We start from the raw sequence: 25,406 nt of genomic DNA on the forward strand, positions 1-25,406 counted from the left end.
ATGGCGGAGGCCACAAAGATACTTCGCTGGGCGGAACAACACGTTAGCGCACTGTCAGCAGTTTTCCTACCGGGGGTGGACAACTGGGAAGCGGATTTCCTCAGCAGACACGACCTCCATCCGGGAGAGTGGTCTCTGCACCAAGAGGTTTTTGCAGAAGTGACAAGACGCTGGGGAATTCCGTTGATAGACATGATGGCGTCTCGGCTCAACAAGAAGCTCCCGAGGTATTGTTCCAGGTCAAGGGACCCTCAAGCCACGGCGGTGGACGCCCTGGTGTCTCTGTGGGTTTTCCGGTCGGTGTATGTGTTCCCTCCTCTTCCTCTCATTCCAAAGGTGCTGGGGATCATTCGTCGAGCAAGGGTTCAGGCGATTCTCGTCGTTCCAGACTGGCCAAGAAGGGCCTGGTACCCGGATCTTCAGGACTTACTGGTGGAAGATCCTTGGCCGCTACCTCTAAGAGAGGATCTGTTGTTACAGGGTCCATGCGTATTTCCGGACTTACCGCGGCTGCGTTTGACGGCATGGAGGTTGAGCGCCAGATCTTAGCTTGGAAGGGTATTCCCAGGGAGGTCATTCCAACTCTCATTAAGGCTAGGAAAGAGGTTACGGCGAAACACTATCACCGTATCTGGAGGAAATATGTTTCCTGGTGTGAGGTTAAGAAGACTCCCGCGGAGAATTTTCACTTGGGTCGTTTTCTCCACTTTTTACAGGCGGGTGTAGATGCAGGCCTGAAATTGGGTTCCATCAAAGTGCAAATTTCGGCTTTGTCTATTTTCTTTCAAAAAGAGTTAGCTGCCCTCCCAGAGGTTCAGACTTTTGTAAAGGGTGTAATGCGTATCAATCCACCGTTTGTACCGCCTGTAGCGCCATGGGACCTTGATGTCGTCTTGCGGTTCCTCATGTCTTCCTGGTTTGAACCTTTGCGGACGGCTGAATTAAAATTTCTCACTTGGAAGGTAGTTATGCTTTTGGCGCTGGCATCTGCCAGGCGAGTATCGGAATTGGCAGCTTTATCTCATAAGAGTCCGTACTTGATTTTTCATGCGGATAGGGCGGAATTGAGGACTCGTCAACAATTTCTACCAAAGGTGGTTTCGTCATTTCACATTAACCAACCTATTGTGGTTCCGGTAGCTACGGAAGAAGTGGCGATTCCAAAATCTCTGGATGTTGTAAGAGCGTTAAAAGTTTACGTTTCTAGGACAGCTGTTACTAGGAAAACAAGCGTTGTTTGTTTTGTATGCGGCCAACAAGGTTGGTCATCCCGCGTCAAAACAGACTATTGCACGCTGGATTTGTAGTACGATCCAGCAAGCTCATTCTTCGGTGGGGTTGCCGGTGCCGAAGTCGGTTAAAGTCCATTCTAACAGAAAGGTGAGCTCATCTTGGGCGGCTGCCCGAGGTGTTTCGGCACTACAGCTTTGCCGAGCGGCTACCTGGTCGGGTTCGAACACTTTTGCTAAATTCAATAAATTCGATACTCTGGCCGGTGAGGACCTGGCGTTTGCTCAGTCGGTGCTGCAGAGTCGTCCGCACTCTCCCGCCCGTTCTGGAGCTTTGGTATAATTCCCATGGTCCTTTTGGAGTCCCCAGCATCCTCTAGGACGTAAGAGAAAATAGGATTTTGGTACTCACCGTTAAATCCTTTTCTCCTAGTCCGTAGAGGATGCTGGGCGCCCGTCCCAGTGCGGACTATTACTTGCATTATATAGTTTCTTACTGGTTAAGTTAGTTTATAGACGACTTGTGTATTGGTTTGTTGCAGCTGGTTGCTGGAGTTTTATGCATACTGTTATCTGGTTTGGCGTTATTCCGGTTGTACGGTATGTTTATGGTGTGGGCTGGTAATTTGGTAGCCCCTTAGTTAAGACAAAAATCTTTCCTTGTAATGTCCGTCTCTCCTGCGCACAGTTCCTTTAACTGAGGTCTGGAGGAGGGGCATAGAGGGAGGAGCCAGTTCACACCCAGTCTTAAGTCTTTTTAGTGTACCCAAGCTCCTGCGGATCCCGTCTATACCCCATGGTCCTTTTGGAGTCCCCAGCATCCTCTACGGACTAGGAGAAAAGGATTTAACGGTGAGTACCAAAATCCTATTATTTTTTTTAATCTGAGAATTAACTTTTGCCTTAAATTTCAGTCATAAGAAAGTGAGGTAGGTAAATAGTTATGACAAGAAATGTGGTTTGAAATGTGCTAAAAATAATGGGGTCGATTCAATTCAGCAACAGTTGAATAGAGCTGGGAATTAGCTCCCGATGCTATTCAATACAGCGACTAGTTACCCTCAATTGTTGGGAATTCTTCTCTCACCCCCAGAAACGTGAGAGAAGAAAACCGACAAAAGGGCTGCCGCTCGGCCGGCGTGAGGCTGATTCTGTCGGGAATCGGCATCGCCGCGGGTAGTTTAGTCGGAGAATGCCCGTTCTCCCGACAAAACAACCTGTTAAGTCCGCGAGAACGGGCATTCGCCGACTCAACTTTAGCTGAATTGAATAGCATCGGAAGCTAATTCCCGGCGCTATTCAACTGTTGCTGAATTGAATCGACCCCAATGGCTTTTATCCCAGCTTTCTATAACTTTTCTGGGCTTAGATAGATATTGCATTTACCCCAAATGTCCACAACAGTGAAAGGCGCCAATTCAGATGTTGTTTTCACGGTCGCCGCTAGAGGGCACCCAACGTCAGCAATTAAATTTTTCTGCCATTCAGGGCGGCCGCGGAGGATACATTTTTTTCCTCACAGCTTCTTGATATGCGAGAAAAAATGTGTCCAAACCCGGCACTTTGGTCCTTGGTTGCCCAAAGCAGGAGTTTAGTCAATAATTCAAAATAAGACTAAATGAGCGCTAATGTTGCATGTTAGAACCAAGTAAGCTGAAAAAAAGGGGTAGGTTAAAACATTTTAAAACAATAAGATAAATGTTATGTTTAAGCTCCTTCTGTGAAGGGTTAAATGGCAGTCAGTTTGGGTATTCAGAGCAGGGGTGGTATAGTGATTACTCGAAACACTTGCGGTACCGCCGTCTTCCTAGGATACAGTCATTCAGTGTCTATGAATAATGATGATACGCAGTTCCACGGGTCGTTGGTTGGATGTTCTGATCTTCCTTGCTGCAGGGAAGATCTTAAGCTATTGTTAACAACAGCACTCTCCTGGATGTGGCTCTCTATCTTAATATCTATCGTATATGTATGCACAAAATCGTTTGTCCAAGGCTGCCGGGGATTTCAAGAGATTGCATTGTTTACAAGTCGTCTAGTGTATGGGCACCTATAGTCTGTGATTATACAGGTTGAGTATCCCTTATCCAAAATGCTTGGGACCAGAGGTATTTTGGATATGGGATTTTTCCGTATTTTGGAATAATTGCATACCATAATGAGATATCATGGTGATGGGACCTAAATCTAAGCACTGAATGCATTTATGTTACATATACACCTTATACACACAGCCTGAAGGTCATTTTAGCCAATATTTTTTATAACTTTGTGCATTAAACAAAGTGTGTGTACATTCACACAATTCATTTGTTTCATATACACCTTATACACACAGCCTGAAGGTAATTTAATACAATATTTTTTATAACTTTGTGTATTAAACAAAGTTTGTATAACATTGAGCCATCAAAAAACAAAGGTTTCACTATCTCACTCTCACTCAAAAAAGTCCGTATTTTGGAATATTCCGTATTTCGGAATATTTGGATATGGGATACTCAACCTGTACTGCTATCCCATTTACAGACTGAACAAATCCTCTCCTGAATGTGATTTGTTTGGTTTATTACCAAATGATTGCACATTGTAAAACATGCGTCAGCCAATTACATATTGCCTTATTAAAATTGATCATTTTGATTGTATGCCTCATAGGTGAGATACAGATACAGTAGCCACTCTCAGCTTTGCTCGATGCATACACATCGCGGCAAACCAATCATGTATGTGCACAGCCCTAAGCAATGTATGGAGCAATTGCTGGGTGCGAATAGTCGCAGCCCGGCACACTTTGCGGCAACAACGAGCATGGCTACATCTGTGGGTGGAATTCAATTGTTGCCGCCTCTTCCCGCCCCCTATCATGCCCGCTGGTAGCTATTCAAATGTTTCTGCAGAGGGGTGCGATATCCGCATTTCAGCTCGCTTCCCTGGTTGTGGCGAGCTGAAATGTGCCAAAAGTTACCTATTTAGGCATTCAAACGGGACTTTTTGTGATCGTACCAATGGCCTTAGTCAGCCAACTGCTATGGGCGCGATAGGTGTGATAACGGGGGACAATTGACTATCGCCCCGTGATCTCCCATCACTTCAGACGGGAGATCGGGTGCGATATATCAAATGAATTTCGCCCTGCATATCAAAATTTCTAAATAGGACAAGTTGAGAAGTTCCCCGTTGCAACCAATCCACTTCAAGTTATCATTTTTCAAGGACATTCTATAAAATGATAGCTAGAATCTGATTGGTTGCTATTGGCAAACTTACTTCAAATGAGGTGTTAGTCGGAATCAATACTTAAGTGACTCCCGTAGGTCATTGTTGGACCTCTTATTCCAAAACCATGGAGTTGGTCCCCTCTTGGGCTTTCCACTAGGTTTTGGAACATAGGTGTGGGGATTCGCATTTTTTCAGCTAGAGGTTTTAGTGAGGTCAGGCACTGACATTGGGCGATGAGGCTCACAATCCATGCTTATCAGGGGTGAGATAAGGGCAGCCAAGTTCTTGCACACCAAATTTTGCAAATCATTTCTTGATGGAACTCGCGTTTTGCATTGGGGCATTGTTGTGTGGTGCCTTCCTATAAACTGCTGCTACAAACTTAGAAACTCTCTAGAATATTGTATACTGTGGGCAGTACACATTTAGTGCACATTTATTGGTAAACTGCTCAATCAGATTGTGATGTCACTCAGGTGCTAAAAGGGAGGGGTAATTCTGGGTAAGAGAAAAACATTTTGCTATCCCTAATGCATACTGAGTGAGAAATAACACTACATAATAATCAGATAATGCAGAGATCTTAGTTGCGTACATCTACAGATATAGGGTTAAGCCCCCAGGCCAAACGGCAAGGCGTCTGTCACTGGGGGTCCCTAATACTAGGTGTGGGTCCAGGGTGCGGGACCCCTTCATGTCGGCACAGGTCGGCTACCCCAGGGTAGCACACAGGTGAAAATTAGTAAGGGTTAATAAGAAGCACATAGGTGCTAAATAAGTGAGGTATGATAAAAATAATACAAAAATATATACAATGTGACAGGTAAAAACATAAGTGTTAATAAAGTGTTAGGGTGTGCCAACCTGAAGCAGCCTAGCCATCATACCAACACAGGGAAAATCGCACCCCAAACACACCCCATAAATAATGACAAATATGTCTGGGTCTAATAGCCCAGTGTAAGGCCACATGATAATGGCTCCTGCAGCATCTGAGAGCCAGCTTACCTGGAGACACCCCTAACTTCTCCAATGGCACTCTGGAGTCAGCAATCCCTCCTAATGCTGACCCATCCATGCCTCTCTGAAATACAATGCACATTTATTGGTAAACTGCTCAATCAGATTGTGATGTCACTCAGGTGCCAAAAGGGAGGGGTAATTCTGGGTAAGAGAAAAACATTTTGCTATCCCTAATGCACACTGAGTGAGAAATAACACTACATAATAATCAGATAATACAGAGATCTTAGTTGCGTATATCTGCAGATATAGGGTTAAGCCCCCAGGCCGAACGGCAAGGCGTCTCGCGACACTGAGGATCCACATTCAGGCAAGTAGGTTCTCCTGACTGTATGCTTTACTTTATGCACCTCTCCACAATGGGTGTGTGAGAAATGGGCAAATAAAATACATCCATATACTGTACTGCAGCATATATAGAGCATATAAAATGTGTTTGTATATATCACATAATATACAATCCTCCTGGAAACCTACTTTAAAGGGCTGATTCAATTGTGGTGCGCGCTCCCTGCTGGTCATCAGCGGAGCAACAATTGAATATCTCCGATAGAAGCCCATTTGTTTAGACTGCCAGCAGAGGGCGCACACTCCACAATTGAATTGGCCCCTATGGGGTATATGCAATTAGCGGCGAATCGCGGCAAATTATCGCCGTTTTTTAATTCGACACAATTCGACAGGTGAATTCCGGCAGGTGGCTTCCGGAATTCACCATATTCAATGAAAAACGGATTCGACAGTCCTGCGGGCGAAAAACGGCTGATTTGCCGGATTTTGCCGCGATTTAAAAAAACAGGGAAAAACGGGAAAAACCCGGAAAAAAATGGCGTGGGGTCCCCCCTCCAAAGCATAACCAGCCTTGGGCTCTTCGAGCTGGTCCTGGTTCTAAAAATGCGGGGGGAAAATTGACAGGGGATCCCCCGTATTTTTAAAACCAGCACCGGGCTCTGCGCCTGGTGCTGTTGCAAAAAATACGGGGGACAAAAAGAGTAGGGGTCCCCCGTATTTTTTACACCAGCATCGGGCTCCACTAGCTGGACAGATAATGCCACAGCCGGGGGTCACTTTTATACAGTGCCCTGCGGCCGTGGCATTAAATATCCAACTAGTCACCCCTGGCCGGGGTACCCTGGGGGAGTGGGGACCCCTTCAATCAAGGGGTCTCCCCCACCCCCCCCCAGCCACCCAAGGGCCAGGGGTGAAGCCCGAGGCTGTCCCCCCCCATCCATGGGCTGCGGATGGGAGGCTGATAGCCTTGAGTAAAATGACAGAATATTGTTTTTTCCAATAGTACTACAAGTCCCAGCAAGCCTCCCCCGCAAGCTGGTACTTGGAGAACCACAAGTACCAGCATGCGGGAGAAAAACGGGCCCGCTGGTACCTGTAGTACTACTGGAAAAAAAATACCCAAATAAAAACAGGAGACACACACCGTGACAAGTACAACTTTATTACACACTGCCGACACACATACATACTTACCTATGTTGACACGCCGACTGCCACAGTCTCCGACGATCCGAGGGTACCTGTGAAAAAAATTATACTCACCTGCCAGTGTCCAGAGATAAATCCACGTCCAGAGATAATCCTCGTACTTGGCAAAAAAAAAAACACGAACACCCGTACCACCGGACTGAAAGGGGTCCCATGTTGACACATGAGACCCCTTTCCCCGAATGCCGGGACATCACGTGACTCCTGTCACTGAGGTCCCTTCAGCCAATCAGGAAGCGCTACTCCGTGGCGCTCACCTGATTGGCTGTGCGCGTCTAAGCTCAGACAGCGCATTGCACAGCTGCCTCCATTACTTTCAATGGTGGGAACTTTGCCGTCAGCGGTGGGGTTACCCCGCGGTCAGCCGCTGACCGCGGGTAACCCCACCGCTGACGGCAAAGTTCCCACCATTGAAAGTAATGGAGGCAGCTGTGCGATGCGCTGTCTGAGCTTAGACACGCACAGCCAATCAGGTGAGCGCCACGGAGTAGCGCTTCCTGATTGGCTGAAGGGACCTCAGTGACAGGAGTCACGTGATGTCCCGGCATTCGGGGAAAGGGGTCTCATGTGTCAACATGGGACCCCTTTCAGTCCGGTGGTACGGGTGTTCGTGTTTTTTTTTTGCCAAGTACGAGGATTATCTCTGGACGTGGATTTATCTCTGGACACTGGCAGGTGAGTATAATTTTTTTCACAGGTACCCTCGGATCGTCGGAGACTGTGGCAGTCGGCGTGTCAACATAGGTAAGTATGTATGTGTGTCGGCAGTGTGTAATAAAGTTGTACTTGTCACGGTGTGTCTCTCCTGTTTTTATTTGGGTATTTTTTTTCCAGTAGTACTACAGGTACCAGCGGGCCCGTTTTTCTCCCGCATGCTGGTACTTGTGGTTCTCCAAGTACCAGCTTGCGGGGGAGGCTTGCTGGGACTTGTAGTACTATTGGAAAAAACAATATTCTGTCATTTTACTCAAGGCTATCAGCCTCCCATCCGCAGCCCTTGGATGGGGGGGACAGCCTCGGGCTTCACCCCTGGCCCTTGGGTGGCTGGGGGGGGGGGACCCCTTGATTGAAGGGGTCCCCACTCCCCCAGGGTACCCCGGCCAGGGGTGACTAGTTGGATATTTAATGCCACGGCCGCAGGGCACTGTATAAAAGTGACCCCCGGCTGTGGCATTATCTGTCCAGCTAGTGGAGCCCGATACTGGTGTAAAAAATACGGGGGACCCCTACTCTTTTTGTCCCCCGTATTTTTTGCACCAGGCGCAGAGCCCGGTGCTGGTTTTAAAAATACGGGGGATCCCCTGTCAATTTTTCCCCCGCATTTTTAGAACCAGGACCAGCTCGAAGAGCCCGAGGCTGGTTATGCTTTGGAGGGGGGACCCCACGCCATTTTTTTCCGGAATTTTACCATTCCATCTAAAATAAATAAATAAATAAAAATTATTTTAAAAAATATATAAATAATACTTGTGCCTCCAAAAAAGACAAACCAAGTACCTAATCCCTTCTAATATAAATAGATATGCTATTATCAATAAAAAAAACACAAAAAAAACCTTGTTTTACATTTTTTTTATTAGTTTCACCCACCAAAGTGTGGCGGATTGAAAATGTCGAATTTACTGTCTAAAAGCACTGTTGTCGAATTTCCAAACTTCAATTGAATACACTTTGGTCGAATTGCAGCACTTGTATCATTGCAGAAAAGTCGAATTTGACAAAAGTCGAATTTCAAAAAGTCGAATTTTGAAAGTCCGTTTTTTGGACGGAAAGCACTGAATTGCATTGACGATTTTTTTTGGGGGGGCGAAAAATTCCCGAAATTCGACCGCAATTGCATATACCCCTATATATGTATGTTAGTTTACTCTGTGGGAGTAAATGTAGCACAAGCACTGGCTGCCAGTTTTGTGTGTACTAGCAGAAACTGTAAATAAAGGTGTGACTACAAGAAATGTGAATGTTCATAGGGATGCTATTGGAGCAGAGCCCTATAACAGGCATTCCCAACCTCCGTATTCAAGGCACACTAACAGTGCAAGTTCTAGTGCTATCCAGGATTCAGGTCAGATGGTTAAATCAAAATAACTGAGGTACTAATTAAGTCACCTGTGCTCAAGCATGGGTATTACTAAAACCTGGTCTGTTGTTGTGTCTTGAGCACCAAGGTTGGAAATGCCTGCCCTATAGCTGTAGGTGAGATGTGCTTAAATCACCAAATCAGAAATATGTATTCCCATGATATAACTTATACACAGGTTAACGTGAGGGGTTTTCTTCCACTGTATTTCATGCATAATCGCAATGAACATGTATCTGTCTTTAGAATAAACTGATGTCTTATAAAAAGGTTGGGTTTGTTACGTAGTTCTTTTGCTTTCTATAAAGGGGGGTACACACGTAGCGATGTGTGCCTTAAGGCCAGTACTCACTGGCAGATGTGGGGAGAGATGTGTGCTCAGCGAACCGCTCAGCAGACATCTCTCCCCCTGCTCAGCACAGCACAATGCGTGCGGGGGGGCGCTCATTTCACCTAGCGGGTGAAGTGAGCGACCCGCTAGATTGGCCTGCATGCAGGCCAATCTAGCACCAGCGATAGCGATGCGTGGGTTTGCGCATCGCTATCGCTGTGAGGGGTACACACGGAGAGATCACTGCTTAAAATCTAAGCAATCTAGTCAGATTGCTTAGATTTTAAGCAGCGATCGCTCCGTGAGTACCCCCCTTTAAATTCTAAGCAATCTGACTAGATTACTTAGAAATGAAGCATGCATCTCTCTGTGTGCATGCCCTATAGCGATGCGCGGCCCCACAAGTCGCTATTGCTGACTCTAAAGTGGTGCTGTGTGCTGTGCGTTCTGTGCTAGAACGCTCAGCACACATTGGTACTTGTGTACCCCCCTTAAGAGTGCTTGTCAGCTTGTAGAATGGTTTGATTGCAGCAGGAAATCACCTTTTGTGTAACATTGTGTTTCTCTTTTTTGTCTTACAGGAGAGAAATAGAAACAAACAATAATTGTATGGAGTTAGTACTGCTCTAAAAACAACACTAATGATGCAGACTGGAAATCGCCTAACTTGTCGAAGAAAACATGACTTATGCTTTTTATTTCTGCTTATGGCAACATCTTGAAACTCTACCATAAAATTAACTTTTTTTTTTTTTTTTTTTTTTTCCACCCCGACCCTTGCATACTGGTTTCAGCAATGCATCTATCCTTGTACTCTTCACCAAACACACCCGACTACTTCGTCAAGCACTTTCTATCCTGGAGCTTTTATCAGTAACTGTCGTCTTTTTGTAATCAAGCATCCTAGCAAAGACGCAGGAGACTCATTAAATGCAAGGATACCTTCTCCCTTTCAGTTTGTTTAATACTAACAACTGTTATAAAAGTGGTTAGTTAATGATGTGAGATTCACTCGGCTTTTGTTTTTTATTTTTATTGTCATATTTTTTAGTTGTTGGAAAATTAAAAAAATGAATCATGCCATATTTAATTCAGGAGTAAACTCTAGTTGTCCATTAAGATTTACTGTGGTGACATCAGTATGGCGAACCTAACCCACAGAATCCTAGAGACCTTTTCTTTCATTTTGTTTTGGTGTAAGAATGTTAAAGTACAGCTTTGTGGGCACCAAGTTTTACTGACCAATGTAATTGTGCTTATTCTCATTTACTGCCAGGCGCAGGGGATGCAGCTGTCTTGTCAGTAATGAGCGCAAGCCGGCGAGTTCATGTTTCATACCACTTGTGTCACAAATCTCTGTTTTCAGTAAATGCACCTCCGTACCCGTGAGGCTTTTTGTGACCTATCTAATTACATTTAACTTGAACTCTTATTACGGAGTGTTAGCAAATCTGACTAAGTGCTCTCATGAACTAGGAATATACTCCTCTAATTCACTAGCGTAATAAACTTTTTTTTTTTTTATTAGCGAGCATACATGTGGAATTTGGCACTTTCTATTTTCCCAATTCATTTGTTTGGCTCTTTCAGCTCTTAATAAATAACTGTGGGTGCTATTCAGCCGTCTATTTAAGCCTAGTCCTGATAAGTCCCACTGCCCACTTTGTGATTTGCTTTAAGTGCCTCTTCTGTTTTATTTTTAGGTTTTATTCTAGTTTAGAGAAATGATAATCTGGTAATGTGTTGCAGACAAATGTATTAATGTATATGAGCCTCTGTAAAGCAGGTGCAATTGTGCATTCTCTAAAAAAAACAAAAAAAAAACTTTCTAGCTTAATGTAGTGCGAACTTGGGATCCTCCTACGGTAGAAATGTTTTTCTATGCGAAATATGTCTGTCCAGCATAAATACTAAAGATTCTGTTACTTGCTGTCATTCAGTTATGTTTTGTCCTCTGATTTCATAGTAAAAAGATTAACACATTGACATTTCTGAAACAAATTTTAGATACCGTATAATTTTCTTTAACGCAAGTTAATGCTTTTATATCTACTGGTGAGAGAAAAGTCTATATGTATTTCCATAAAGAAATAAATTGACGATGAAACATGGCACACCAAAAATAATTCACTGAAACTGGTGAAACAACCACTTAATGCATATTCTATGTTAATGGTGTAATAATGGCAAAATGAAAAGAAAGTGTGGTATTTTGTAAAGGGGAATTGTTAGCGCTTAAGATGAAGAGTTACTTTATCCTACAGCACACAAGGAGGCATTCATTTTGTGGGCGTTCATGGAAATCCTGCTAAGAACTAGTGACATCACAAAAACATGACACACTATGGGGTCTATTTACTAAGCCTTGGCTGGAGAGAAGGTCGCTGGAGATAAAGTACCAGCCAATCTGCTCCTAAAGGCCCATACACACTGGTCGATATATCGGTCGTTCTCTTGAACGGCCGATATATCGCGAGTCCGTCGGCCAGTGTGTACACGCCCGCCCAGTTCATGACGTCAGTCCCCGACGGATCGGGCAGTGTGTATGCACAGCACACTGCCCGATCCGTCCATAGATATATCTATTAGTGTGTACCCACCTTAACTGTCATGTTACAGGCTGGGCTTGAAAAATGACCGTTAGGAGCCAATTGGCTGGTACTTTATCTCCAGTGACTTTATCTCCATCCAAGGCTTAGTAAATAGACCCCAATGGGTCTTATTCAGAGTTGGACACTAAGCTAGAGGTTCTCAAACGCAGTCCTCAAGGCACCCCAGTGGTCCATATTTTTGGTATATCCATGGTTATACCACATATGGTTAAATCAAATTGACAAAGGTGCTGATTAAGTCACCTTTGGCCAAGCATGGATAAACTTAAAACATAGCCTGTTGGGGTACCATGAGGACTGCGTTTGGGAACCTCTGCACTAAGCATTAGCACCTACAACAGTTGCCTCAGCTGCTACTGCTAAACTGTGCTAATGCCACAGGAGGCATCTTGTATAGCTAGACGCCTTCTGCTAGCTTTTGTGATCTGCTATGTCTGAGGATGCAGCATCAGATCTGCAAAAACATTGGCCATCTACGTAACCTCAGGTTATGCAGAATGGCCGGTGTTTTCATGCTGTTGGGGCCAGGAAATCTGCTTCAGAAAACACAGACCCTGGACTCTGCATGCCTACAAATGGGGGAAGCCCCCCCCCCCCCCCCTTGTTTTGTAAGATGCTCACCGTAGCTGCCTCCATCAGCACTGTGGCTTGCGGGCATTGCAGAAGGATGTTTGCGTACAATGCTGAATCAGGCTGTATATATCACTGTGTTAATGAGCAAGCGCTAACGGTAATGTTATGTAGTAACTGAGAAATATTAACCAAATGAGGCATAAAATTCAATATATTATAAAACGATATAATAAAATAAATTTATGCCTCATTTTATTATATTTTATGATTTGTTACATTTGTTTTATTATATCGTTTTATAATATATTGAATTTTATGCCTCATTTGGTTCATTTTTCTCAGTAACTGCATAACATTACTGTCAGCGTTTGCTCATTAACATATAAGCTAACGAGATTTATTGTAAGCGAGCTGCTTTACATAACAGCGCTGGATGTCAACCCCCACTATATATATCTCACCAGTTCTTAGTGAACCAATAGACTAAAGGGCCCTACACACTGGCAGATCTCACTGCACGATATGAACGTTCTCGTTCATTAATGAACGAGAATTTGTTCATATCGTGCAGTGTGTAGGCACCAACGATTAATGATGCGCGGCCCCGCGCTCGTTAATCGTTGGTGCCCCGTCGCTTATACATGGAGGCCAATATGGACGAGATTGTCCATATTAGCATGCATTGCTATGAAGCTGGGTGACGGGGGAGTGAAGAAACTTCGATCCCCCGTCACCTCACCCCCGCCGCTGGGTCGCCCGTCTGCCGTATCGGCAGTTGGGCAGCTCGGCGGCAGGTCGCCCAGTCTGTAGGGCCCTTAATAATCTATTCAGCCTTTGAGAAGGCTGCATCCATTGTGTGTAGGTGACATGTATGGCCTTAAAGGTAACCTGTGCCTAAGACTGCTATTGATATCTGTTATGATGGAGCAAAATCACCAAATGAAAAGGTTTTTGTATCTAAAATCACGCAAGTCTGTAAACATTTCTTGTTTTGTCTCTCAAATAAGTTATACACATGACCTTCCCATGGATTCTTGGGCACATAAGCATGGTTTTTTGTATGTTTTTGCAAGCATTTAATTATCAATGAATGTGTATAGTATTGTCAGCTGGCAAATAGAAAGACATCTGAAAATTAGTTCTTATATAATCTTTAAGTGACCTGTTCTTCGTGACGTGATTGTTTTTATTCCTTTTTATGTTTTGCGTAAGAAAACTTGACATATTGCCACATCTAAACCCCCCACCCCCCGCCCTTCCTCCAGAAATCTTAAAGCTTAGACTCCAAAGAGGGATTGTTTTTATGCAAATGCTTTTAAAGAACTATGCTTGTTTAAATGGATTTAATCTTTTAGTCGACAGTCTCCTCTTTTTTTAACGGTACTATTATATCAGAATTATTTTTAAGAGAAATTTTGCCCCAAAGTGATTATATGCTAAGTAAGCAATTCTGTACCATAAGTAAATTGGTGGTTTATTGTAGACTCTACTTTCTATTAGTGATGTAAGGAGTAGAGCACCTTTGTGACAGATCGTAAAGGAACACTAGTATGCTATCTGGTAGCCCTTGCTTCATTTAGGAGATGAAATCAAAATTGCCTAATACGTGTAATACGTATTCCACTATACATTTTTTTTTCCCCTGAGCTTGTATGAATATAGAGCCCTCATATTGCCATGCCACTAAGAAAGTGGAAAGTTTTCGTGAATCAACTGAGAAGTATGTTGCACTGGTTTGCTTCACTGCAAAGTATATTCCTGATACCTCCTTTAATTAACCTTGTGACCGCTTGTATGTTCATCTAGTACTGTGGGCAATACTGTTCACATCTCCAGTATTGGACTTGCTAACTAGTTTTATGCATAGCTCCCATATTTGCAGTCTTTATCTGTCAAGAATCCGTGTTTGTGGATTTAGAGAATGTGACTTTCTCACTAGCTGCTGCAGTATTGTAACCCATTTAAATACACAACAGAGATAGGTGGAAATACTACATAGCGTTACAATGGTCTGTATTACTGTATGCCTGTCAAACAAAAAGAAACTTTTTATTCTTCTGTTAAACTCTGTATAGTGCTATTTTTAAGATACGTGCTTGCTGTCTTTGAACCATTTCACTTGGTTATTTCATAGTGTTCACATGTAATGTACTTGGCTCCAGTGGTGGTAATCTCGTTGTTGTTGGCAAACTAAAAACCTTAGGAAGCCCTGCTGACCATTCGGCAACTTAAGAATAGCGCCGGGAATTAGCTCCCGACGCTATTCAATTCAGCTCCAGTTAAGTCGACGATGTCCCGTTCTCGCCGACTAAACAGGTTGAATTGTCGGGAGAACGGGCATTCTCCGACTTAACTCCCCGACGCGAGGCTGATTCCTGACAGAATCAGCCTCGCGCCAGCCGCGAGGCAGCACTTTTGTCGGGTTTCTTCTCTCATCCCCCGGGGATGAGAGAAGAATTCCCGACAATTGCAGGTCACTAGCAGCTGAATTGAATAGCGTCCGGAGCTAATTCCCGGCGCTATTCTTAAGTTGCCGAATAGAATTGACCCCAAGGTGTATTTCCTGTACCATGGGTAAAGCCACCGGTGTGCCAGATGCTTTTTTTTTTAACCAATAGTAGTTTGCATTCTTGTTAGTAGTGTTTTAGACTTTTCATTATGTTGAAATGCAAGAATATGGAAGTAAAAGCATACTAGAGAATGCAAATAACACTGCCATTGAGTACAATAACACTAGAAAAGATTTCTAGAGCTGTGTTTCCAAAAGCCGCCGCTCCCGGAGGGTTGGAGGAGAAATTTGGCGCACTCAGTCCGTGTAAAGCACATAAGGATTTACATGGACTGCAAGCGCCATTTCAAATGTTAAGCTCCCACTCATCCGGTAAGCCGCTGCTTCGTCAATTAAGCTCCTAGTGTCATACCAGCTTACATGTACTGTATTTTGGGTGTAGTATGGTATGCCGGTGGCCGGGATCCCGGCGGCCAGCATACCGGCGCTGGGATACTGACCGCCGGCATACCGACAGCTGGTTGAGCGCAAATGAGCCCCTTGCAGGCTCGCTGCGCTCGACACGCTGCGGACACGGTGGCATGCTACACACGCCACTCTACACTCCCTCCATGGGGGTCGTGGACCCCCAAGAGGATGAATAGTTCTGTATGCCTGGTGTCGGGATCCCAACAGCCGGCATACTGAATACTACCCTGTATTTTAATCATGTTACAAATACATGTCAAGTGAGTAAAAAAAATAAAAAAATGCCAGTGGGTAAATACCCCATGCCATCTGGTGGGGGGTAATAGCCTAATAAACAGAAGGAAGAGTATATGGGGGGAGGTGTCTTTTCATGAAGCAGTGAAAAGAGTGGAGAAGTGAGCCCATGGAGAAGTTGCCCATGGCAACCAATCTGCTTTGAAGTAACATTTATCAAGTACATTCTATAAAATTATACGTAGCAGCTGATTAGTTCACTCTTTTCACTGGTTCATGAATAGATCCCACATTATGATGGGAACGGTGCAGTTTGCACCTGCTCGATGCAGATTGGTCTGTTAGACCTGTTAAATGGTCACATTATATGCTGCAATATCGTGATATGGTATCTGGAAAGCTTTAAATTTAATCAAGATTTTTTATTTAGTGCACATTAAGTCCTCAGAATACGTTACAATCCTCAAGTGCTATACCAGTATTGTGAGCAGATTTATGATGCCTGCTCTTAATCTTAAGAATATTTTTTTAAACTATTTTCACAATGTATTTTCCCTAATTTTTTCAGTAGTAGTTAATTACTGTTGAATACTTATCCATCCAAAGCTTAAAATCCTATTATGGTACAGGTTAACAGTTTTAATTAAGATTTCTAACCACAAGCTCAGTCAGGTTGTATTAAAAAAAAAAAAAACAACAACTTTATTATATACCTATATTAAAAAAAATATATACATATATATGAAGTAGCTGGCATTTGGGTTGTAATCAATCTGGATATGTCGTCTAAATATAGAAATGTGTAGTAAAATTATATAATTTTATGCAGCAAAAAAAAGAAAAAATGTAAAAAAACTTGCTCGGTTGCTGGTGTTTTTAAAGGGATCTCTAGTTTTATTGCAAAGTTACATTTCACATAGGGTACACTTTTGCACCTGGCATTAAAATGAAAACTTCTGACTGCACGAAATAGAGGGTAAAAAAAAAAAAAAAAGTTACACATTTCTTTAATTTGTTACAATGTATGTTTTTGAAAATCTAATTACAGGAATAATCCAGTTGTATTACACAGTTGTGCCTCTGCATCACTCTGCCGTTTGTGAGAACTGTGGTGACCTGGTCTTGTACAACTAAATTTTATGTATGCGATTAAAAAGTTTAGATATCCCATATACTGTATACGAATACGGCAGAGCAAAATAGTCCTTACAGAGCTGGAAAATAAACCATGTTAAAATCCAGTAATTGGCATTTTTTTATTTATTGGATGTCTGTATTGTTTTTGGGCAATTTGGGAGTCAGTTTATAAACCAAAACACTTTCTCAGTGGTAAAAATAAATAGGAGCTTTGAAAATGACACTGCACAAGACCTTGAATATTGGTGATTTGCAACTGCAATTTCAGAACTCCAAAACTCTCTAAAGTTATACTTTTGTTGGGCATTCCTTTGAAAATATAATATTGTTGCTAAGTGTGTCTGTTATATTGGAGAACATACACTTTCTGCAAATTTCCATGGTTAAATTAAAGAAAAATCTTTTGGCAAGTGATATAATTTATAAATCATCAAAGTTTACATTTTTAGAGATTATGGTTTCAGGAGGTCATAGATTGCATAGAAAATGTGAGCGAATGCTTTACAGCTATAGATGTGGCTGTGGAATTGCTTACCTATTATATTACACACACAATTGCACAACTAAAAATCACTAGTATAAGCCTTAAAGCTGCATAGAAACCTGTATATTTTTATTGATTGTTTTATCGGTCTCTATGGATACACAATTATGTTTTGTAGATCATTTATTCTGAATAAAAGAAAAAATATCTGGATACATTGTTCAGTCAGTACTTGCCTCTCGCTGAAAGATCGTTCTCATCGTTATTCAATCTTACACTGACCATAGTTCTAAGGGTCAGAATTATCAACCTTGTAGAGTGAAAAAGTATCAACCAATCAGCTCCTATCAGTTTATAGGTTTAGTTTGAAAAATAACAGTCAGGAGCTGATTGGTTGGCGCTTTCTCCAAGATTTGATAAGTACCCCCATATAACTTAAGTGAAATGGATGGCTGATAAAAATTGATTTAGCATCATTATTAGTAGAGATGAGCAGGTTCGGTTTTACTCGGATTACACTCCGCTCTCAAAATGGCATCTTATTGGCTCACGGATGTCACGTGTTTTGGATAGCCAATAAGAAACCGAACCTGCTCATCTCTATTTATTAGACTACATGTTAAAAAAATCAATATAAAGGGAGTTTCCCAGGTAAAATTAAAATACATATTTCTTTAATTTCCAGGTTATGTAGTTGCAAGTTATATTGACATTTTGCACTATAGTATTACTTAGTACATCACTTTACATTGTAAAAGACAAAAGCAAGAGCAGCATTAAACGCGCTTAGTTTCCAGTATACAGACTGTTTTCTGCTAGGTAAGCACAAATAAACCAAAAATGGGTTTACTACACAGACAAAATGAGAATGGACCCCTGCACACTCGGTAGCTGCTTCTATCGACCGTGTCGGATGTGTCACCATACACATCTACATATTTATTACAAAAAACAAATGTATGACACCACTCTTGATTGCTCTCATAAATATTTTCAGTGTCACAGTATTACACAACATACCATTAATTAACATACACAAAATCTAACACTTCAATTTCCACAACTGTATTCAATTCAATATCTGTGTTTCACTCTGTATCTTACAGTGAAACACAGATTCAAAGAGGATAGGAGGAGACCAGACCAAAGAAACCTTTATACGCATAGAACAGTCACCGAAGAGTAAAACCCACTTGGAATAGTGTCCCACTAGTCCACGAATGTAAGCATACATGTGAGCATCTAAAACACTCTGAATAACAAAAGGGTGAACTGGCACATGTTAAAGAACCACACCCCATTTCAGGAGGAATTTATATCTAGTATGGGAATATATTCTGTTATCGATACCCATCAACATATGAACTGACAGACCTTTCTGATTATTTCTCTTATGTCCTAGAGGATGCTGGGTACTCCGTAAGGACCATGGGGTATAGATGGGCTTCGCAGGAGACATGGACACTATAAAGAACTTTAGAATGGGTGTGCACTGGCTCCTCCCTCTATGCCCCTCCTCCAGACCTCAGTTCGATCCTGTGCCCAGGGGAGCTCTCCTGAGTTTCTCTAAAAAATAATTTTGTTAGTTTTTTTTATTTTCAGGGAGCACTGGTGGCAACAGGCTTCCTGCATCGTGGGACTGAGGAGAGAGAAGCAGACCTACTTAAGTGATAGGCCCTGCTTCTTAGGCTACCGAAGACCATTAGCTCCAGAGGGTCGGAACGCAAGTCTCACCCTCGCCGTTCGGAGCCGTGTCGCCGTCCTCACGTAGCCGGAAGATAGAAGCCTTAAAAGGCGGCTGGGTGTGTGCTGGCATACTCTCTCTCTCTCCAAAGGGCCTTATTGGGGAACTGTCTCCATATAAATACACTGCTCAAAAAAATAAAGGGAACACTAAAATAACACATCCTAGATCTGAATGAATGAAATATTCTTATTAAATACTTTGTTCTTTACATAGTTGAATGTGCTGACAACAAAATCACACAAAAATTATCAATGGAAATCAAATTTATTAACCCATGGAAGTCTGGATTTGGAGTCACCCTCAAAATTAAAGTGGAAAAACACACTACAGGCTGATCCAACTTTGATGTAATGTCCTTAAAACAAGTCAAAGTGAGGCTCAGTAGTGTGTGTGGCCTCCACGTGCCTGAATGACCTCCCTACAATGCCTGGGCATGCTCCTGATGAGGTGGCGGATGGTCTCCTGAGGGATCTCCCAGACCTGGACTAAAGCATCCGCCAACTCCTGGACAGTCTGTGGTGCAACGTGGCGTTGGTGGATGGAGTGAGACATGATGTCCCAGATGTGCTCAATTGGATTCAGGTCTGGGGAACGGGCGGGCCAGTCCATAGCATCAATGCCTTCGTCTTGCAGGAACTGCTGACACACTCCAGACACATGAGGTCTAGCATTGTCTTGCATTAGGAGGAACCCAGGGCCAAGCGCACCAGCATATGGTCTCACAAGGGGTCTGAGGATCTCATCTCGGTACCTAATGGCAGTCAGGCTACCTCTGGCGAGCATATGGAGGGCTGTGCGGCCCCCCAAAGAAATGCCACCCCACACCATTACTGACCCACTGCCAAACCGGTCATGCTGGAGGATGTTGCAGGCAGCAGAACATTCTCCTTGGCGTCTCCAGACTCTGTCACGTGCTCAGTGAGAACCTGCTTTCATCTGTGAAGAGCACAAGGCGCCAGTGGCGAATTTGCCAATCTTGGTGTTCTCTGGCAAATGCCAAACGTCCTGCACGGCGTTGGGCTGTAAGCACAACCCCCACCTGTGGACGTCGGGCCCTCATACCACCCTCATGGAGTCTGTTTCTGATTGTTTGAATAGACACATGCCAGTCTAGTATACAGCTGGATAGCCATCGGCTGGTAGTGCTTACATAGCAGTGCTGACATAAAAGTGGTGTTATAAAAATAGCGTTATACCTGCGTTAAGTTATATTATCAGCTGTTATCGATTGTGAACTTTGTGAACCAACTCCTCATCACTCTTTGTGCTCAACAGGTATGATTCGTGGAACTGCACATCCCAGCAAGTTGTACTGCATTTGCTGATTATGTCAAATGAATATCATGATTGAATAGTTTAGGTATGATTCGTGGAACTGCACATCCCAGCAAGTTGTACTGCATTTGCTGATTATGTCAAATGAATATGATTGAATAGTTTAGGTATGATTCGTGGAACTGCACATCCCAGCAAGTTGTACTGCATTTGCTGATTATGTCAAATGAATATCATGATTGAATAGTTTAGGAATATTGAAAAAGCGAGGTTTTTTTTTTGTATGTTTTTCTCTGTGTAAAGATATAGTTGGCTGCCTTATTGGTATGTAATGTCTGTTTTTCTAAGCTAATTTATGGCCTTAGCTTAAAGGGGGTTTGTATTGGGTGGAGTTTGCAATCATTGCATTCACATTAGATATTGTTCCTATTTAAAGTCTAGTATACGGCTGGATAGCCATCGGCTGGTAGTGCTTACATAGAAGTGCTGACATAAAAGTGTTATTATAAAAATAGCGTTATACCTGCGTTAAACCGAAGGGAAACATCAACACACCAACACTACCACAAATGGTCTGCCTTAATGCCTCAAAAGTATGTAATTCATCTTATGCATATTATCTGATTTTAAAAACCTATGAAAAGGCATCCCAAATCTGCTCACTACAGTTCTCTCTTATGCAAACTTATGTATGTTTCTTGATGTAATGATTTCTTGTAAATGTCATTGCATGTGTGGGGAAGTTGCTCGGTGAAACAGTTTATTATTGCATACTGACTGGTGTTTACCTCCTTTGAACATTTACCCATTGTGTTCAGGTGTACTATATCTTTATATTTAGTAAGGTGTAGTCATGGTGTAAAGGACAGAGTATGATTACTGATTAGTAAATGAAAACAAATACTGAGCAACATCCCCAAACAGGTAATTTCAACTTTAAAATTGTCATTTATTTTGTACGCTCTGGACATGGCTACTAATAACAAATGCACAGACAAAATTCTTAAATCTATGTCTGCAAATGCACGTCTTCGACTTTTCAGCCACGTCTGGGTTCAGTCAGACGTGGATCCTTGGGCGGTGGAAATTGTATCCCAAGGCTACAAGCTGGAATTCGAAGACGTGCCTCCTCGCCGATTCTTCAAATTGGCTTTACCAGCTTCTCCTCCAGAGAGGGAGATAGTTTTAGCTGCAATTCGAAAGCTGTGTCAACAGCAAGTGATTATCAAGGTTCCCCTATTTCAACAGGGAAAGGGATACTATTCAACCCTGTTGTCCCAAAACCGGATGGCTCGGTCAGACCCATTCTAAATTTATAATCCCTAAACCTGTACTTAAAAAGGTTCAAGTTCAAGATGGAATCGCTCAGGGCGGTTATCTCCAGCCTGGAAGGGGGGGATTTTATGGTGTCACTAGACATAAAGGATGCATACCTTCACGTCCCCATATATCCTCCTCATCAGGCATACCTGAGATTCGCTGTACAGGACTGTCATTACCAGTTTCAGACGTTGCCGTTTGGGCTTACCACGGCCCGAGGGTTTTCACCAAGGTAATGGCGGAAATGATGGTGCTCCTGCGCAGGCAAGGAGTCAGAATTATCCCGTACTTGGACGATCTCCTGATAAAAGCGAGATCAAAGGAACAGTTGCAGAAAAGCGTGTCGCTCTCCCTGAGAGTGCTGCAACAGCATGGCTGGATTCTAAATCTACCAAAGTCACAGTTGGTTCCTACGACTCGGCTGTCTTTCTTAGGCATGATTCTGGACACAGAACAAAAGAGGGTTTTTCTCCCGATGGAAAAAGCCCAGGAACTCCAGAACATGGTCAGAGACCTGTTAAAACAGAAAAGAGTGTCCGTACATCAATGCACTCGAGTACTGGGGAAAATGGTGGTGACCTACGAGGCCATCCCCTTCGGCAGGTTTCATGCAAGGATTTTTCAGTGGGACCTTCTGGGCAAGTGGTCCGGGTCCCATCATCAAATACATCAGAAAATAACCCTGTCCCCCAGGGCCAGGGTGTCTCTCCTGTAGTGGCTGCAGAGTGCTCACCTTCTAGATGGTCGCAGATTCGGCATTCAAGACTGGGTTCTGGTGACCACGGACGCGAGCCTCCGAGGATGGGGAGCAGTCACACAGGGAAGAAATTTTCAGGGACTATGGTCAAGCCAGGAGGCTTGTCTACACATCAACGTCCTGGAATTGAGGGCCATATACAATGGCCTACGACAAGCGGAGAATCCTCTTTGCGACCTACCGGTTCTGATTCAATCAGACAACGTCACAGCCGTGGCTCATGTAAACCGCCATGGCGGGACAAGGAGCAGAGTGGCAATGGCGGAAGCCACCAGGATTCTGCGCTGGGCAGAAAATCACGTAAGCGCTCTGTCAGCGGTATTCATTCTGGGAGTGGACAACTGGGAAGCAGACTTCCTCAGCAGACACGATCTCCATCCAGGAGAGTGGGGACTTCATCAAGAAGTTTTTGCAGAGATAACAAGTCTTTGGGGACTTTCTCAAATAGACATGATGGCGTCACACCTCAACAAGAAGCTTCATAGGTATTGTGCCAGGTCAAGGGACCCTCAGGCAGTAGCGGTGGACGCCCTGGTGACACCATGGGTGTTCCAGTCGGTCTATGTGTTCCCTCCTCTTCCTCTCATCTCAAAAATATTGAGAATCATAAGATGAAAAACAGTACAGATAATACTCATTGTTCCAGATTGGCCTCGAAGGGCCTGGTATTCAGATCTACAGGAGATGCTCACAGAAGATCCATGGCCTCTTCCTCTCAGGGAGGACCTGTTGCTGCAGGGCCCCTGCATGTTCCAAGACTTACCGCGGTTACGTTTGACGGCATGGCGGTTGAACACCGAATCCTAGCTGGAAAAGGTATTCCGGAGGAAGTCATCCCTACTATGATAAAGGCTAGGAAGAAGGTGACGGCGAAACATTATCATCGTATTTGTAGGAAATATGTATCTTGGTGTGAAGCCAAGAACGCTCCTACGGAAGATTTCCACTTGGGCCGCTTTCTCCACTTTATACAGACAGGAGTGGATATGGGCCTAAAGTTAGGCTCCATTAAGGTACAGATTTCGTCCCTATCTATATTTTTCCAGAAGGAATTGGCTTCTCTCCCAGAAGTCCAGACTTTTGTAAAGGGAGTGCTACACATCCAGCCTCCGTTTGTGCCCCCAGTGGCACCATGGGACCTTAACGTGGTGTTACAGTTCCTAAAATCTCACTGGTTTGAGCCTCTTCAAATAGTTGAATTACATTTTCTCACTTGCAATGTGGTCATGTTGTTAGCCTTGGCATCTGCAAGGCGGGTGTCGGAATTGGCGGCCTTGTCTCATAAGAGCCCCTATCTCATTTTCCATGTGGATAGAGCTGAGTTGAGGACTTGTCCTCAATTTTTGCCTAAGGTGGTGTCATCATTTCATATGAACCAACCTTTTGTGGTGCCTGTGGCTACGGGAGACTTGGAGGATTCCAAGTCCCTTGATGTAGTCAGGGCCTTACAAATTTACGTAGCCAGGACGGCTCGGATTAGGAAAACAGAGGCACTGTTTGTCCTGTATGCAGCCAACAAGGTTGGCGCTCCTGCTTCTAAACAGACTATTGCTCGCTGGATCTGTAACACGATTCAGCAGGCTCATTCTACGGCTGGATTGCCGTTACCAAATTCGGTAAAGGCCCATTCCACTAGGAAGGTGGGCTCTTCTTGGGCGGCAGCCTGAGGCGTCTCGGCTTTACAGCTTTGCCGAGCGGCTACTTGGTCGGGTTCAAACACTTTTGCTAAATTCTACAAGTTTGATACCCTGGCTGATGAGGACCTCATGTTTGCTCAATCGGTGCTGCAGAGTCATCCGCACTCTCCCGCCTGTTTTGGAGCTTTGGTATAATCCCCATGGTCCTTACGGAGTCCCCAGCATCCTCTAGGATGTAAGAGAAAATAATATTTTAAACCTACCTTTAAATCTTTTTCTCCTAGTACGTAGAGGATGCTGGGCGCCCGTCCCAGTGCGGGCATATTCTGCATGACTTGTATATAGTTGTTGCTTACATAAGGGTTATGTTACAGTTAAGATCAGTCGTTGGCTGATACTGTTTTGTTCATACTGTTAACTGGTTGCGTATATTCCAGGTTATACGGTGTGGACTGGTATGAATCTTGCCCTTAGATTAACAAAACTCCTTTCCTCGTACTGTCCGTCTCCTCTGGGCACAGTTTCTCTAACTGAGGTCTGGAGGAGGGGCATAGAGGGAGGAGCCAGTGCACACCCATTCTAAAGTTCTTTATAGTGCCCATGTCTCCTGCAGAGCCCATCTATACCCCATGGTCCTTACGGAGTCCCCAGCATCCTCTACGGACTAGGAGGAAATAATTTACCGGTAGGTTTAAAATCTTATTTTTGTTTATTCTTATGAGAACCACTAAGGACAATACAAGTATTGAATACCGTTGTGGAAATTGAAGTGTTCAATTTTAGTGTATGGTATGTTGTATAATACTATGACATTGCATATGTGAGCGCAATCGAAAGCGGTGTCAAACATTTGTTTCTTTTTTGTCCACTAGGGGTCACTGGAGTACTCTTGGGATATGGACAGGGTGTTAGTACAGAAAGGCACATTTAAATATTAAAATAGTAACCCTCCCCATCCATACTCCCAAGATGCCTCAATGTTTTTTGTTCCTTCACCGGGGAAGGTCTCATTCTTGAAGTCTCTGGACTTTATTTTCTTTAAGATTTAACTTTTTATATTCACAGTCCCTTCCCAGCTTACTAAGAAGCTTGGGTCCAGGACTGTGTACTGCTAAAGTGCAGGATAGGCTTGTCGGCGTTCAGCAGAGGAGTCCCGCCATAGACCTAAATCCGTGTTTGCTGATTCAGCCTTGGCTGCAAGGAGCTGGACAGCGCTTATACAGAAGCCCTGTCAGAGCTTCCATATTGAACTGGGGTAAGGTGGGGTG

General features: G+C 43.6%; 1 protein-coding gene across 5 annotated transcripts in view; it reads left to right on the forward strand.

The window, feature by feature from the left end:
* Positions 1-17,209, forward strand: part of YTHDF3 (YTH N6-methyladenosine RNA binding protein F3) — a 90,036-nt gene extending 72,827 nt beyond the window's left edge. For all 5 annotated transcript variants that reach the window (XM_063923789.1, XM_063923785.1, XM_063923786.1 and 2 more), the window contains one exon: positions 9,967-17,209. In XM_063923789.1, the coding sequence (XP_063779859.1) occupies positions 9,967-9,990 (24 nt within the window). In that variant the 3' untranslated portion in view covers positions 9,991-17,209. The remainder of the gene's footprint in view (positions 1-9,966) is intronic.
* Positions 17,210-25,406: the final 8,197 nt, after the last annotated feature.

Source organism: Pseudophryne corroboree, chromosome 5 (genome assembly GCF_028390025.1).
Source record: "Pseudophryne corroboree isolate aPseCor3 chromosome 5, aPseCor3.hap2, whole genome shotgun sequence".
NCBI lineage: Eukaryota > Metazoa > Chordata > Amphibia > Anura > Myobatrachidae > Pseudophryne > Pseudophryne corroboree.